The sequence below is a fragment of the Dermacentor albipictus genome, chromosome 1, assembly GCF_038994185.2.
Source record: "Dermacentor albipictus isolate Rhodes 1998 colony chromosome 1, USDA_Dalb.pri_finalv2, whole genome shotgun sequence".
Lineage (NCBI taxonomy): Eukaryota > Metazoa > Arthropoda > Arachnida > Ixodida > Ixodidae > Dermacentor > Dermacentor albipictus.
The window spans coordinates 306,816,767-306,834,703 of NC_091821.1; the positions used below are offsets into that span (position 1 = coordinate 306,816,767).

General features: G+C 47.5%; 1 protein-coding gene across 5 annotated transcripts in view; it reads right to left on the reverse strand.

Moving 5' to 3' along the window:
* Nucleotides 1-17,937, reverse strand: part of LOC135907240 (band 4.1-like protein 4) — a 196,252-nt gene that overhangs the window by 26,356 nt on the left and 151,959 nt on the right. For all 5 annotated transcript variants that reach the window (XM_065438918.2, XM_065438920.2, XM_065438919.2 and 2 more), the window contains 7 exons: nt 15,695-15,792; nt 10,249-10,369; nt 9,104-9,191; nt 8,526-8,614; nt 8,357-8,420; nt 7,833-7,924; nt 7,675-7,743 (listed from right to left, as the gene is read on the reverse strand). In XM_065438918.2, the coding sequence (XP_065294990.1) occupies nt 7,675-7,743; nt 7,833-7,924; nt 8,357-8,420; nt 8,526-8,614; nt 9,104-9,191; nt 10,249-10,369; nt 15,695-15,792 (621 nt within the window). The remainder of the gene's footprint in view (nt 1-7,674; nt 7,744-7,832; nt 7,925-8,356; nt 8,421-8,525; nt 8,615-9,103; nt 9,192-10,248; nt 10,370-15,694; nt 15,793-17,937) is intronic.

The following is a 17,937-nucleotide window of genomic DNA, read 5'->3' on the forward strand; positions in this document are numbered from 1 at the left end:
GTGCGATCCGCGAGGCCAGCATAGTAAAAAAGTGAAGTCGACTGCCATCGGCCGCCAACTCAACATCCGCTGCAGTGGAATACGTCGCACGGCAAGACCTCCGGTTTGACCATGACATCCGCCTACTGCAAGGACACGGCATCGCCTTCAAGTTGAGCAGCTGACGGCACACAGGGCAACGACAAGGTGGGCTCGTTTCAAATTTCATCGCGCAGCTTAGCAGGCTTCACGGCATACGTCCGCTTTGAGTGAGATACGTCGTGAAGCACGCACGCCAAAATGGATCAGGACAAGCTGACGCCTGAAACGTCTCAAATTATGACAGCAGAGCATGAAGCTTCCACGGCAAATATTCGACCACAAAGAGCAACTACGTTTTCCATGAAAGCTAAAGAAACGTATGAAACGAGCCGCGAAGAGCACTGCCGGAGAATAGACGCTGCCTGGAAGAACATGGAGACAGCTATTTTCAAAGTGTCATGTGCAAAAGAGGAAGACGTTAACAACGCCGCAACGCAGCTTCGCGCAAGCTATGAGCGCTACGAACACGTCGCAGCCAGATACTCTACCTTCCTCGCCAAAACGAGCAGATCTGAAACCCAAAAGGAATTGGAACTTCAGAAAGCAATCGACGCAGATCGTCATGTGACTGTGAGCGACAAATTACGTGAGGCTTCAGAACGAGAACGCGACCGCTTACAAGAGGTAATGTCGCAGCACTCTCTATCGGCCCACTCAAGCGTTTCCTCGAGGTCACGACGATCGGGTTCGTCAACAATCAGCCTAGCCGCCGTACAAGCACGCGCACAAGCTGAAGCCGTCCGGGCCAGAGCAGAGTTTGGTCGCAGAGAGGCCGCGATGCGTATTGAGAAGGCAAGGATTGAGGCTGAATTGGATATTTTGCAGCATGAAAAAGAAGCGGCAGCTGCAAACGCCCAGGCGAATGCGCTCGAGGCAGCCGTGGAGAAGGATGGCGGGGAGCGCATGCGCACGCTCCCTCCTGTGGACCGAACGCTGCAGACTAGGAGTTATATCGATGAGCAGCAAGCCCTACGCAACTCTGCGCTCTTGTTTACTGAGGAGGCCGTTACCAACTCAAGCGACGACGTAAACAATGCTCGCACGTCACCGAGGGCCAACACAGCTGCGAATAATTCGATGTGTCTGCGAGCTGACGAACGTCCACCTGACTACCATGCTGGCCCTAACAACCCAAGTTTTAAGCATGCTGGAGCTACGAGTCCTCCTATGGATTTACGAGTTGATCCGCAGCCGCTTGTGAATGCCCCGACACACAACAGTTCAAGCTCAGAGCTAGCCGATGTCCTCAAATTCCTGTGCCGCAAAGACCTTGTTTCAAGCGGTCTTACCAAGTTTGATGATCGACCTGAGAACTTTCGCGCTTGGAAATCATCGTTCAAAGGTGTCGTCAGAGATCTAGGTCTTTCTGCCCAAGAAGAGCTAGACCTTCTCATCAAATGGCTTGGCCCTGAATCGTCAAATCAGGCTCGGAGGTTGAAATCGGTGCACGTGGATGACTTTTCAACGGGCTTGAACGTTGTGTGGAAACGGCTCGACGACGTCTTTGGGCGCCCTGAGGCAATTGAGGATGCACTACTGAAGCGGCTAGAAGACTTCCCGAAGATATCTTACCGGGAAAATACCAGACTCCAGGAACTTGCCGACCTCCTGCTAGAACTCGAGGCTGCAAAAACTGACCCGTATCTTGCCGGTCTTAGCTATTTGGATACCGCAAGAGGGGTCAACAAAATTGTTTCGAAGTTGCCATCTGGACTTCAAGAAAATTGGATGTCGGCGGGGTCGAAATACAAGAAAGATCACCACACTGCATTTCCACCCTTTTCTTTCTTTAGCAAATTTGTTAGAGATCAGGCCAGCATGAGGAACGACCCGAGTTTCATCTTGCATCCACAAAATGCCTCGTCTGAATTCAATCAAAGGAAGGAAGACAATGGTACCAAGACCACGCGGCAAAGATCATCTGTGTCAGCGAGGAAAACAGAAGTGGATCCTGTTTTTGCCAAGAATTATCAAGATGCCACTGCTAACGAACAGCAACCGGAATCGAGGGACTTGAAAAGGTGGTGTCCATATCACAAGAAACCTCACCCTTTGGAAAGGTGTCGCGCCTTCCGTGAGAAAACCTTGGAAGAGCGGCAATCTTTCATAAAGAAGCAAGGGATCTGCCTACGATGCTGCTCATCCAAGAACCACATGCAGTGGCAATGTCAGGCAGTTGTGAGATGCCTCATATGCGACAGCGCCGACCACGCCACAGCGCTTCACCCAGCACCGCCAACCTCAGAGCCGTCAAGGGCTAGTGGGTCTGATGACAGTACCACAGATGACTCAGAAAGAAGAGTCACATCTAGGCGTACTGAAGTGGCAAACGCTGACAACAGCACAAAGTCGTGTGCCAAAATCTGCCTCGTAGAGGTCACCCATGAGACTCAGCCTGAGAAGACACGTTAGAGCTTACGCGATTCTTGACGACCAGAGTAATCGCTCGTTGGTTAGGCCAGAACTCCTCAACGATTTCGGAGTGAAGGGGACGCCTACGCAATACACGCTCCGCACTTGCTCCGGCAGTACTGAAGTGGTTGGAAGAATCGCTCATGGTTTTTTCGTGCAGAGCATGTCAGGCGAAGTCAAGTTTCCTCTTCCACCTCTCCTCGAGTGCAAGGCAATTCCAGAAAACAGAGAGGAAATTCCGACACCTGACGCTGCAAGGCACTACCCGCACTTGAAGTCAGTAGCAAATCACATTCCGCCTCTTGAGGAGGCTGGAATACTGCTCCTCCTTGGCCGGGACATCCTAAGAGCTCACAAGGTTCGTCAGACAATCAACGGACCCCACGACGCGCCGTATGCTCAGAAGCTCGACCTCGGATGGGTCATTGTCGGCGATGTTTGCGTTGGTCGAACGTGGAAAACGGGCAGCGTCGACGTGTTCAAGACCCATGTGCTGGACAGTGGGCGACCATCTCTTTTCGAGCCATGCCCAAGACATTTCTTCGTTAGGGAGGCACCGATTCTCTACTCTGCGGATAAGGTCTCAAAAGATTTACGATTGGCAGCAACATTGGATGACACCCTGGCCCCGAATCTTTTCGAGACAACAGAATTTGACAACCAGTGTGCTCTCTCCATGGAAGACAAGACATTCCTCAAGATAATGAATAGTGAATTCACCCAAGACAAATTAAATAATTGGGTCGCCCCTCTCCCCTTTCGCACACCGAGAAGTCGGCTTCCGAACAACCGAGAACAAGCTCTGTCTCGTCTGCTCTCGCTACGGCGTACCCTGCGAAAAAATCCTGAAACAAGGGAACGTTTCGTGGACTTCATGAACGAGCTCTTCATCAAGGGTCATGCGGAGGAAGCTCCACCACTTCACGTGGACGAAGAATGTTGGTATCTGCCCATATTCGGCGTTCACCACCCCCAGAAGCCTGATCAAATCCGAGTCGTGTTTGACTCCAGCGCTCAGTATGAAGGGGTATCTCTGAACAGCGTTCTCCTGACCGGCCCTGACCTGACGAATAACCTCGTGGGGATTTTGATTCGCTTCCGGCAAGAACCAGTTGCGGTTACAGCGGACGTCCAGCAAATGTTCTACAGTTTCATGGTTCGCGAGGACCATCAGAACTACCTGAGGTTCCTCTGGTTTAAGGGCAACGATATCTCCAGAGAAATCATAGAGTGCCGAATGAAGGTCCACGTTTTCGGCAAGAGCCCATCGCCAGCTGTTTCAACGTATGGCCTTCGACGGACTGCCCAACAAGCTGCCCCACGATTTGGCGAAGATGCCAGGAAGTTCGTTGAAAGAGATTTCTACGTCGATGATGCGCTTAAGTCTCTTCCGAGCGAAGAAGATGCCATTAGTCTGCTGCAAAGAACGCAGAAAATGCTTGCAACAGCTAACATAAGGCTGCACAAGATAGCTTCGAATAGGCAGAATGTGCTGAATGCATTTCCTCGAGAGGACCACGCCCAGGGACTGAAGAACCTCGACTTCGGCACAGACGCGTCGCTTACGCAAAGAAGTCTCGGTCTACTGTGGGACATACGCGACGACAGCTTCGTCTTCAGAGCTCCTCGTCAGGACAGGCCATATACGCGGCGAGGAGTGCTGTCGACCGTCAACAGCCTTTACGATCCACTAGGGTTTGTGGCTCCAATAACGGTTCAAGGCAAGTACCTTCTCCATGACCTCGTGACGAAGGGTTATGACTGGGACACACCGCTTTCGGACGAGAAAAAGCAGAGATGGGACGAGTGGAAGAACTCTCTCCAGACACTACAGCACCTTCACGTGCGAAGAACGTATGCACCAGTCTCGACGCTTGAAGCCGAAAGCAGGGACATTCATGTATTTTCAGACGCGTCCACAAGGGCCGTCGCAGCTGTGGCATACCTACGCGTGACTGACAAGCAAGGAAACAGACACATCGGATTTGTGATGGGAAAGGCCAAGCTTGCTCCACAACCAGAACACACCATCCCAAGGCTTGAGTTGTGTGCAGCAGTGCTTGCTGTAGAGATGACCGATTCTATACTACGAGAATTGGACTTCCAGCCGAACTCGGTCACGTTCTACACGGATAGCAAAGTGGTCTTGGGTTACATATACAACGAAACAAGAAGGTTCTACGTGTATGTGGCCAACAGGGTGCAGCGGATACGTAGCAGCACGCAACCTGAACAATGGAAATACGTTCACACAGACGAAAATCCAGCAGACCACGCCACTAGAGCGATTCCAGCAGCACAGCTTAAGAGCACGAACTGGTTGTCCGGACCTGATTTTCTCTCACGACGTTAAGAGGAAGCACGGTCGTCGAGCTTCATCCTCCTAAATCCTGATGAAGACAAAGAAATACGCCCTGAAGTCTGCACTCTGGCGACGGAGGTGAACAGACGACAGCGACTCGGAGCTGAACGCTTTCATAGACTCTCGAACTGGAAATCTCTCACTCGTGCTGTAGCAAGTCTGATCCAGGTTGCCCATCGCGCAAAGAACGCATCACAAGGAGAGGTAGCTCTCGTTGAGGCGCTCTCCAAAGCCAGGCTCGTCATCATTCGCGCAGTACAGCAGGACGCATTTTATGAAGAGATATGCTGTATCCAGAGAGGAGAGCAGGTTCACAAGACAAGCTTGCTTCGAGGGCTTGACCCATTCTTAGACGCCAACGGCTTGATCCGCGTCGGCGGCCGCTTGAACAGAAGCGACCTTCCAGACGATGAGAAACACCCTCTCTTATTGCCGGGTCGGCACCATGTGGCGACGCTTCTCGTGCGCCACCACCATGAATGCGTGCAACACCAGGGCCGACACTTCACAGAAGGCGCCGTACGAGCTGCTGGGTATTGGATCGTCGGAGGTAAAAGGTGCATCTCATCCGTGCTGCAAGCATGCATTTCATGCAAGAAGCTGCGAGGGCGCTTTCACGACCAGAAGATGGCTGACCTTCCGGCAGACCGAATCAGCACAGATCCTCCTTTCACGAATGTTGGAATCGATGTTTTCGGTCCCTGGATGATTGCCTCTCGCCGAACGAGAGGTGGTGTTGCAAACAGCAAGCGCTGGGCAGTCATGTTCACTTGCATTCGCGCAGTGCACTTGCACTTGCATTCGCGCAGTGCACATTGAGCTGATCGAATCAATGGATACGTCGAGTTTCATTAATGCCTTCCGAAGGTTCCTAGCAGTGCGAGGGCCCGTCAAGCTAATACGCTCTGACTGCGGGACCAATTTTATCGGAGCTTGCAGAGAACTTGGAATCAGCGCAGAGGGCATTCATCGCTCACAAATAGGCAAGTTCCTCAGCGGAAACGGCTGCAAATGGATATTCAATCCACCGCACGCGTCCCATATGGGCGGTGCTTGGGAGCGGATGATAGGCATTGCACGTCGCATTCTTGACTCAATGCTCATGCAGTCACGTCATCAACGACTCACGCATGACATTCTTGCAACCTTTTTGGCAGAAGTTGCGGCCATCATTAATGCCAGGCCCATAACTCCTACTTCGTCTGACCCCGAAGATCCCACAATCCTAACTCCGGTGACACTCTTAACCCAAAAACACGGAAGCGCATCTGTAACAGCTGGGCAGTTAGATACAAGCAACCTCTACAAACGGCATTGGCGTCTCGTGCAAAACCTGGCTGACGAGTTCTGGAAGCGCTGGCGCACAACGTATGTCACTACTTTGCAACAACGCCGAAAATGGCAAGCAGCAAAACCCGACCTCAAAGAAGGCGACGTCGTTCTACTCAGGGATAAAGAAGCAACCTGCAACGACTGGCCCGTCGGAGTGATTACACGAAGCCTGCCCAGCGCAGATGGAAGGGTGCGCAAGGTCGAGCTGAAAACAGCCAAAGACGGGGTTGTGAAAACATTCTTCCGACCAACAACAGAAGTTGTGCGTTTGCTCTGACCGTGATATAGTGGTGGCGTCTTAACAACGAAAGACACCAGACGGGGACTGTTCTGTGCGCATCGCGAATGCACGGCCAGACTTTTCTTTAAAGAGGGAAGCGAGCCTTCCTTACTTTTATGGCTTTCTCTTTCACTGGCCCCCCGCGGACTCCAAGCTGTGCGCGAGAGAAGGGACCCCGCTCCCTCCGTTCGGTTCCTGAATGTGACCCAGTGACGACGCTTCGGGGTGTCGGCTGTTGTTTCCCGTGCCTGGGGGCGGCGACGGGGATGGAAACCGCAGTTGGAAAAGCGCGGGACGGGCAGACTCGCCCCACCAGCCCTAGAGACCGGACCACTTTTTTACGGGGTTAAAACTGAACGTTTTGTGTATTTTTAACTTGCTTTTTTGACCTTCTCAGTGTAATTAAAGTTTGTTTTAAATGTTCAACTGCGTTCGACCCGTTATCTAGCTGGACAGCGGACGCTTTGATCCCGTCAAGTGCGATCCGCGAGGCCAGCATACCTACAGTGCAAAAAAGAAGTAGGACATAAAGAAAAATCTGAAATTAGATTATGAATCGAACAAGTAAATTAAGTGTGAAATTTCTTAGTGGTCAGTGAGACTTAGAAGAAGCTGGTCTGTAAAAATTTCCAGCGCAAAAATGCAAATACAGGGCTGCTGAAACTTAACCATGGCAGGTGCCTGGGTGTTCAATACTATTTAAAGAGCCCACAAGTTCAGTCAAAAATAAGGAGCACAAATAATCCATGGCAGGGCAGCAGTGCTTTTTCACAAAAGCATGCAGAGACACAGCCTGTGCAGTTCACTTGTACAAATTACAAAAGAGAACTGACGAACCTTGATAGTAATGCATGTACCATCAAACAAAGTGATGCACCAACAGATCAGCCGGAACACCTTTTACACATGATCATTTCAGAGTGCAATGTGCAATCACGCACTGCAGATGCAGCTGGCCTAAAATAAGGCTGTGTACCCAAGACTAAATGTTATATCCTGAATTGCAGCAATGTGACAAAGACTGGGTGACATGCAAACACAGCTACAAACTTCCACTTTTTATGTTTTAATTTACGCAGATGGCACATGCTATCTATATACATCCATATTCTGTTCAATAATGATCTTCCTTAGCAAGTGCATTCTCATATCTTATAAAATTTCTGCAATTTATATTTTATGGATAGAAAGATAAATAGGTGCTTACCTGACCCTGAGCTTTCCTCCCCATCCAAAATACTTTGATGCTATAGGATTTTCAGACGTCTGGGTAAGCCTGGGTGAGGGAGCAGGACACGTCGGATCATAAGTACACAATAAGCTGTGTTATAAGTTTGAGGATGAAAAAGAAATTAGCAGTGCTACCTGAAGAAAGAATGGTGATCAACACAGCACCTCCACAGGTGCTTGCATGCTTGTTTCGTGGCCAGCTCGAATCCATATGTGCTGTCATCATTCTAACAAATGGAGAAATAAAGAAGGAGAAATATGGTTGTAATCTGCAGTCAATGTCTCCTTATAAAATATCTTTTTTAAATTTTAGGGCCTGATTAGACACCACTGAACTGCAGGCAGATGCTGATCTGGACAGGTTGATTACACATGTTCCAGAAATGTGGAAACAGCGCAACATTGGGACAAACAGTTTGGAAAAATGTGTTGTCATCCACTACATTTGCGCAATTTGTTTGTTCCACCTTTAAGATATTTCTCCTAACATGGTATGAATCTGACACTGAAAGCCATGACTGAAATGCTGCAAGATTACATGCCAATTTCTAATGGCTATATCACACAGCCAATGAAAGACGGTGCAATACTGGCATACCCGAATTACTAAAAAATTCAATTTGTGTGCAGAACAAAGTTGCATATGAGGCATTACGTACTGCTTTGTCACGAACTTGGAGCATGAAGTAACAGCCTTTGTGATGAACTTTGGTGATGCGTGGCCTGCAACAATTATAAAAGCCACAGAATAGCATATGCAAGAGTTTAGATTCTGAATATGATAAGGCACTACACGTCATGCATCCTACGCATTGGGGTCAAGCTCACCAGTAGTAGTTGCTAACTTTGGTCTTATTCCTAAGCACTACGACGCCACTGGGAGTCAGACCTAGGAAGTATTCTGTGTGGTCTTCACCCTAAAACAAGAACGAGCCAGTTCTTGATGCAACAGTGAAAAATAAATTGCGCAGGCATGTTCCAAAATATTGATCAAAGAAAACATCAATGTCAATAAATTATCAAAAGTGTTTTTTTAATTATTCACTCAGTCAATTTAGCACAAGTACATTGCACTCAATAAATTACATATTGCAAATGTGAAGTAAATGATAACAGCAAGTGAAAAAGAAATATACAAAATCAGATACATCTGAAGTGGACTGTAGCATGCAATAAAAAGAGTAACAGCAACAATATTTTGATGAAGAGATGAATTTTTCAAGAAAAAATAGAACACATCTGTGTACACAGGAGGCATAAATTAACCTATTGATTTAAAAGGTACTTGTTTTCAATACATATTTCATTACTTCAAATAATTTACACTTGAACATGCAGTATAAATGATGTTTCATATGATGTGGGGAATCCCAGAAGGAAGTTGCACCAAGAGAAGTGTGACTCACAATAACAGGATGCAGGTCTACACCATACATGTCCAGCCACTTGACCTTGTCAAGGAAATTCATTTCAGCAACTGCTGGCACTTGGCCTCTGGCATAAATAAACATGTTTTGTAATTATGTTAAAAAATTACTTTGTGCACTGACGTTAAGCAGCAATTTTGTAAAAGAGCAAGACCCAAAATAGAAAAGTGATTGTGCGACACAATGAAAATACTATGCTATTGCATAATTTAAAGTAAGTTTGCTGCCAAATGTGATAGCAAGCGGCTCTCTATATAAAAAGCCTGTTTTAACTGTGAAGTAGAAAAATTTTTAGTCATTGATATCAGACTTCTTTCCTGGATGCAAATAGGACAGAAAAAGCACCATTTAAAGAATTACATTGGACATCTTTTAATCAAAGTGGAGCATGCCTAATCATTGAACAGCTAGCTATACACCAATGCGATCATATTTCGAAATCAGTGTAGATTCCCCTTAACATTAAGATTTCATTAACTTTATTTTCACCTAACTTTACCTAAGCATACTTGTTAGCAGCTTGAGTGCTCTTGTGTGTTCAAAAAAACATAAGAAGCAGTTGAGGCTGTCCACAATTTTATTATTTAACTTCATTTTCCAACCTCCACCTTCATTTTCTTCCTTGCACATGAAGCCCATTATTTGGCACTCCAGAAGTCTATCTTAGTTTCAGTTCTTTCTTCTCATTTCAATGATTACCCTGTTTTACAAGAGACGATTCCAGGAGTCTAGAGTGACCCTGGGACTCTTGTTGCATAATGTGTGCAGAAAGTGAACGGTGCACGCCACGACCTCAACTACAAGCCACTAGTGCCACTTTCTGGGCAGCACTGATGTGTGGCAATGTGCTAGTGCAATATATGTGCCCACACATAACAAATATCGCACAAACAAGAACACCAGGTATGCATGACTACTCCGTCTAAACTGCTGGCTTGATCACCCCAAAAATTTTTCACAAAGGTGGCATTTCGCAGTATGTGCAACAGAATATCTCCTTCATCCACATTGTGTAAGTGCATTAAGGATGCTGCCCAGAACAAAAATAATACTTGAGATGGAAAAAAGAAACTGCTCAACTTCTATCTAGGTATCACATTTTCTTAAAAATTTTGGATATTTACCTCAGCCCTTTGTGCAATTCTGCAACCTTTTCTTCTAATTCCGGTGTCTGGTTCACCAGAAAACGCAGCTCTGAGGAATAACCAGGTTGATGCCTTCGGGGATCATAGTCACCAAGCTCGGCTGTTGAATAAATAGGATACGACCAGCATTTTACGTAGCAGATGGGATTTCAGTATGACACATGATTTTGGCACATAAAACCCCAGAATGTAATTAAAATATGAGACATACATTTCTCCTTTAATATGTAACATCTCTTAATATGCTTTTATGCATGCCATATGGCTCCTCTAAAAAGTGGGAGGAACTGTCAAAGTTCACGCCTGCAGAACGACCATATGGTACCTACCACTATGATACCTGCATCCACTCCAAGCATCAAAAAGAAAATGGAGACATTATCTTTCACCCTCAAACAAACTGTGCTTTCACTCCTGCATGAGAAGCCTGGAGAACGCGTCCATGTTTATACGGATAGTTCTGTCTCCTCCAAGAAGAGTCACAAACAGACAAAGGGGATTGAAGGAGGACGATATACTGACGCACGTCCAGGCCTTCTTGACGTCGCGCATCGTTTATGCGGCGCCGTACCTCAAGTTACTGAAGAAAGACAGGGACCAGTTGAACGTCATTATACGAAAGGCAACCAAGATGGCGCTGGACATTCCGAAGCATTCTTCGACCGACAAGCTTCTCGGCATGGCCAAGCACAACTTCGTCGAAGAGTTAATAGAAGCTCATCTGTCTAATCAAAGAGGTCGACTCAGTCAGACGTCGGCGGGACGTCGTGTTCTTGCCAAGTTGGGCTGGCAAGAGGCTGAGCGCAAGGAAACAGAGCCGTTACCCAGGTTGTGGGTGCATAAAATCCACAGTAAGCCACTGCCTAGATACATAAGGTCGGGTTGTAAAGACGGCCGCAGAGCGGCTCGTATAGTGGCCTTGACGGAGACTTTGGGTCAAATAGTAGAAGAGGAAGAGGGAGTCACACTCTTCACAGACGCTTCGTTACCCAAGTTTTCATCGAAAGCAACGCTGGCAGTTACGACGCGGGATGTGCTCGTAACCTGCGCCTCCATCAAGACGTCTTTTCCGGAGGTGGCAGAAGAGGCCGCGATAGCGCTAGCACTCGCGTAGCCCAAGGTGGGAAGAATTGTCACCGACTCGCAAAAGGCGTATAACAACTACAGAAACGGGTGGGTGTCCCTTGCGGCTGTAGATATTCTTAAAAGTAAACGCGACGTACCTGAAAGGAAAGTTGAGTTAATATGGACACCGGGCAACTGGTGGGCAATGAACTTGCCCACCAGTTCGCCCGAGAGATGGAACACCGGGTTGAGGAAGGTGAGCCACAGTCCATACTTAGTTACAGAGACATTACGAACTATTATAAGACGGAGAGGCGCCGTTACCCCGATCCTCACAAATCGCTTGACAGAGAACAGCAAGCGATCTAAAGGCAAATACAGGCAGGATCCTTCCCGCACCCTTACCTTCAAAACAAGAAGTACCCGGAAAGGTACGAGGAGGATTGTAACTTCTGCAAAACGCAGTTAGGCACGCTCCAACACGTCATTGGAGTATGCGATTTCATCAAGGCGATCCCCCCACCTCTTAACTGCCCCGCTACCCTACCCCATCCCTCATCCACCCTTACCGAGCGATGGGAGACCTTGCTAACCAGCACCGCCCTGGAAGACCAGCTCGTCCTGATCTCCAGGGGCCAGGCGGCTAGGGAAGCATATGGGTCCCGTGAAGAGGGAACCACTTCCATCAACGGCGTCTAAGAAGATGTCGAGCTCGGCTCCATAAAGTTGTTTCTCTCTCTCTCTCTCCAAGAAGTTCAGCTGGAACAGTGGTAACTGAGCAAAGTAACTAGTTGGGCTTCTTGGTTGAACATAGTAGAAGGCTACAGCGTGGGAACCGACAGAGACAAAGGAGGCACACAAAGTACACAGACAAAGCACATGTATATGAGCTACTTATCTCGTGTGGTAAAGTCTACATTGGGCAAACCTGCCAATGCACTAACGATCGACTTAGGGAATACCATATCAATGTTAATGCTATTCAAGGTGATCTAGGCACGCACTGCCACGACTGCGGGTGCAAACCTGTCTTCAACAAATGCAAGATTGTATCTAGGAGCAAATCAAGCCTTACTAGAGAAATTATCAAGGCTGCCGCAATTTCACGTGCGGGAAATAACAGTGTCAGTTGTCCCTCGATAACCTTGTGTGAAAAAGAGCTGCCCTACCCTGATTCAAATACCAGGGTGCGATAGCGCTATGAACAGGTTCTGGGTGCATGTGTGATCTTCTTGTTTTTTTGACAAGCGTTTGCTTTAAAACTGGCTGTGCATCGGCGAAATAAACATTTTTGTTGAAAGTCAGTGCTCTGTCTGTGTACACTGTGTGCCTCTTTTGTCTCCATTGGTTCCCGCGCTGTAACGTTCCACAGTGGTAATTCCTGCGAAATCTGTTACCATTCAATTCAAGACATCTCACATTCATCATCGAAGGCTGTAAAACTCGCAGCTATCTGTGCTGCTCTGGAGTTTATTGGTCACAAATCATCACAGTCATGGTCCATCTTTTGTGACTCGAAGGCAGCTGTCCAGTGTCTGCCGTCACCTCTCAACCATGGACCTAACTTGCAATTAGTCGTAGACATCCAGCTACTTCACCATCACACAATCAACTAAGGGCACAACATCATTTACCGGTGGATACTGGGTCCCTACGGAACTTCAGGAAATTACAGTGAGGATCATGCTGCCCGATCAGTCCACGATGGTGCCCATATTATATCAATACCACTGTCGAGAACAGATGCAGTCACAAAGCTTTGCCCCCTTGCATGCAAGCTTATGCAGACTCTGTGGAACACCAGTGCATTCACCAATGCACGTCTCTACAGACTGGATCCCTGTTGGCAACTTATCTTCCACAAGGGTTACCACAAGCTGAAGCAACACTTCTGTGCCACCTGTGGGTCGGCATGGCATTCATGAATGCCTATTCTTTCCGCATTGGAATTGCTGAAAGACCTGCTTGCAACAACTGTGGCTGCGAGGAGATGATGAGCACCTTCTCTGTTATTGTCCCCGCTACACTGTAGCAAGAAAAGTGTTCACAACTACGCTTGAAAAACTTGACAATCACCCCTTCACCAAGGAAGAAGTTCTAGGACACTGGTCCAGACGTGTTTTGGCACTTAAGGCCTTAAGAGCTTTGCTCAAGTTCTTAAGGGCTTATGAACTGTGCAACAGACTTTGAAAGTTGTAGCGCATAGCATAACATTATTGTGGGAATTTCTCTCACTTTCTTTTTTTTTTCTTCTTTTGCCTTTTATTCCCTTTAGCCCTTTCCCCGGCAGAAGGTAGCCAGCCAGCACTTACACTGGCTAACCTCCCTGCCTCCTTCCCTTCTGTCTCTCTCCCTCTCTACACATGAGCTGAAGGAAAGAGAAGAGCTGTTCAAAAGTCACCACGTGGCATGTGTGACTGTGACAATTCTTTCTTCTCAAATCGCAGCATGTGAGACTGCCTTAATGCAGAACATGCAGGTTCAACTTCCACCTGCAGCAAGTTCTTTCATTAAAGGGGCCCTGAGCCACACCTTGGGCTTCGTGAAAAAACATAGTCCATGAATAGCATACACTGCCGTGAACATCTCAACCAAATTTTGCAGTCGTGCGCAGTGTATAGAGCTCGCAAGCAGAGCGCGAGGTCACATTTCTCTCATACGCACTCTTCAACAGAAGCCGGCTCCTCAGTCTTTCCTGGACACTTTATTTTGTAATATAGCAGATTCCCATACTCGGCTGCTATTGGCCAACAGCTGACACCAACCAAGAAAGGTGTTCGGATCAGCGTGCTTCTTCCTACTGTTACTGCATATATGTATTGACGCAGTTTAATAAACACGCTGAAGTAAGCGATAGTAATGTGCTTTCGAATTTCAACAATAATTACATACTTCTGGAAGAAGCCAACTGTCATCTGCTTACATTCGGCCGCAGCTGCCTGCATAGGAATTAAACTTTGGCCATCCTACTTGCTGGTGCTGTAGCCGTTGGGTCTCGCTAATTTCGACTAGTTTTGAACATTCAACTAGCCTCAAACCACACGAAACTTAAGGTAAGAGCACACGCATGCTTGCCAGCATGTGCTCACCCTTGGCTGCTCCTGCTTAGATGCCTTGGCAGATTTCGCTTCGTATTGAGCTAGTGACAGAGGTTCAAAATGAGCAAGTTGGATGTGGCTACTACCCGTCGTTCGAGCTGATGCAGGACAAAGCCGCTCTGCACCATGTAGCACAGCCAGACAGGAGCATATGAGCGTGAGTGCGAAGTCAAGCCCTGTCACGCACAAAGCAAACACCGCACATATGCACTGTAGTTGCATGAAGCTGCAGTATGCTACGTAGAGTAGATATCGCAGCCACTGTGCGGTGCCGCGACGAGTCCACTGGCTGAGTGCGCTGTTGCTCGGTGAGGACAACCGCGTTTAGCACGTTGTAGGCACAAAAATTTTAAATTGCGGCATCTATGTGAACATCCAAAATCAAATTTGAACTACACGCCACGATGACATTCAGTAGGTAGAGCATCGTAAACACACCCCGCTCAGCCATAGCTTTCGCAGTGCAACTCATTGAAGAAGGAACGGAAGCACCGCAAAGGGCCTGTTTGATCGCCAATAACTCTGCTTCTGATGAACAGATGAAAGCACTTTTTGCAGCAAAGTATTTCTGAAAAGTCTAACTAGACTTCAAGTGGATTTTCTGACTTCGATAAAAAGTGGTTCAGGGTGCCATTAATATTTCAGGTGAATATAAGAGATAAGCCATGCATGTAATATGTATTTTTGAATACAGATACCATATGCAATAGCTTGCAGGAATTAAAAAATGGGTAAAGATTGGACACTTTTTTGTTGTTTTCATTTTTTCTTTTCAAACTACCTAACTTGTGTTAATGGCACAAAGGTAGAAGACAACTACACGGGTAGTGCTGCTTCATGCACATGATTTCTGTATTCCCCAATTTCTTGCCCTACAGTTAAATACATTTACTTGCATATTACTTTTACCAGTTCTTGTCATTTCAGAAAAACATATTTAGAGTAACTGTTGAAATCTGCTGTACTTAAACTGATACTCTGGTGTTTGCAACTATGGTGTCTGTGAAGATGAGTGGGAGCTGAAAGAAGTATGTTCAGTGTTATACCACACAGCCAGCTTAAAGTTCATTTCAGTTCTTTTTCTTTTCCAGAAAATCATTTGCCACGTATGTGACTTGTCAAAGCACAACTATTGACATGCCAAGATCATTCAAGTAGGCGATAGCTGCACTACAGAAACTTGTCTCGAACTGCGCTGTGAGCTTAAATTGTAATTGGTAGTAAATAATCACGGGCCACATAAACAGGAGTAAATGTCTCACACTGTATAGCTAGAGCAAAAAGTTCAGCAGCCAGGTCGAAACTGATGGGCAGGCGGCCATGGTAGATGTCTTGCTTCACTTGAAGAAAGTACTGGTACCTGCAATGAAAATAGAATTTGACTATTGTACATCAAACAACACATTCAAGAGGTTTAGCAAAAATAAATAAAGAGTCCATCTTTGTTTTCTTCCCTAGCTAAAGTATTCATACAATTGTATTATATGCAACAATTAAGGCACATTATGCATGTGAGGAACACTGCAATGAAAAAAGGAAGGGGAATAATGTACATATTCTCACGAGAAACATTGTTGGCGACATAATATACCTGTTCTTATTTGATCCATCTCAATATCACGTGGAAGATATTACCTAAAAGTCGTTGAGGGGTGTGAAAAAATTCACTGCTGGGGTTTCTACAATTTTCCTTCCTGATAGGAAACCGAAGTGTAATAATGACTATGAAAAGAGAGAAAGCTTGAGACTGCAGAAAACTAAAAACAATCAGACTTAGCATATGAGCGATTCGAAGAGATTCGCGAGCAAACTCTGGTTCATTTTTCAACTCGCCACAGCATACGTTTCCTTAAATCCCTTCGGGGGTGCGCGCCACGGTTGCGCACCATGCATCGTCGAAGCGCGTCGTGCGCGAGAGAAATCGAAGCTTCGCTAAGACAGCTAGGCCGTACAGAGTGAGCAATGAAGTATTTAGGTAGAAAGAATGCACACGAAAACAAAAGCGGACGCCCGGAGCAACGTAGTACCCCCCTCCAGGATCGAGTGCAAAGATTGCGGCGTTCTTTTTCACGCACGGCTGACTGTGGCTCCCTGCAGAGGTCTCGTCACGCACTCGCTCTCTTTCACCTCCAGAAGCAACGAGAGCGCGAGGCTAGGAGAGAAAGGAAGCTTCGGCTAATCTCCCCCCCGCTTTTCATTTTCTTTCTTTTTTTTTTCTCGCTCGCTTCGCGACATGGTGCACGCCTGGCACGCAAGCGGCAGTCCCTCGTCTGCGCGGACACCTTGGCCATGAATGGCTCTTTTCAGCTCGTGCCCTCGTGCCACGGCCGCCGAGGCTCTTTGGCGGGCAGAGCGAAGAACAGCCGCGAAAGGCGCGTGGTTCCGGTGATGCCGCCTTTTCCTTTGGCTGCGGTCGCTCGTAGGGCGTCAGGCCAGACATCCAAACATTTACCCGGCGTTGACGTTTTTTAAAAAGACCAGTACGCTCTCGGCGGAAAGCAAGATGGGCCTGAGCGGAGTTGGAAGGCGAGAGGTGAATGAAAACGCGGACGGAGGAATAGTGGTTTCTCTTGAAACGCGTAATGATTAGCCTTCTTTAAGAGACAATGGGAACAATAGCTACGACGTCGTAAATATGGCCGTTCGGTAACGTTCAACATTGGCAGCAACAAAGCTGCGACAGCCATCTACATGCGTGGGCCGTTGAGGGACGTGGAAGGAAAACACGGCCGGGTCCGCGCCTTACGCTCAAGGGGTGCTCAAGGGGCGTAGATGTGCAAGCAGTGGCGTAGCAACAGGGGGGGGGGGGGGGGGAGGGTGATATACGTCTGAAGACACCCGAAAATTTTCGATATCCTCGCCTTCATCGACTACACCCGGGGGGGGGGGGGAGGGGGTGACAGAAGAGCAAAGGGCCCCGGGTGCCAGACGACCTAGCTACGCCACTGTGTGCAAGAAAGAGATCTGCGTCGAACGCCGAATTATGGGTTGTGTTAAAGGTGTTCATAAACAGTATTTTAAAAATGTGCACCCTTCGGGGCGTATCCAGACCCACAACCATAATCGGCATCTGTCTTGCCCGCATTTCCTTTCTTTATCTCTGCAAGCCCGGTATACTTCCAACTCACGGACGGCATGCGCGTTATCAGGATGACATATCATTGTCGACACGAAAGTTAGCGAGCGCAGATTTTGCAAGAGAGGAAGCGCAAACCAGGCAGATGACAAGAAGTGTACATCCTTAGGGGTGTATATCTGCACCACAACACACACTCTAAAAAAAGCTTGCACCCTTTGGTGCGTATATCTGCCACACAACGATAATCGTCATCTGCCTAGATGCGTTTCCTTTCTTTAACGCTGCGAGCCCGGTAGTTTCCAGTAACGTACGGCATGCGCGTTATCAGCATGACATAGCATTGCCGACAGGAAAATAGCGGGCACGGCGTTTTCAAGAAAGGAAACGCATCAAGGCAGACGACGATTATTGTTGTGTGGCAGAGAT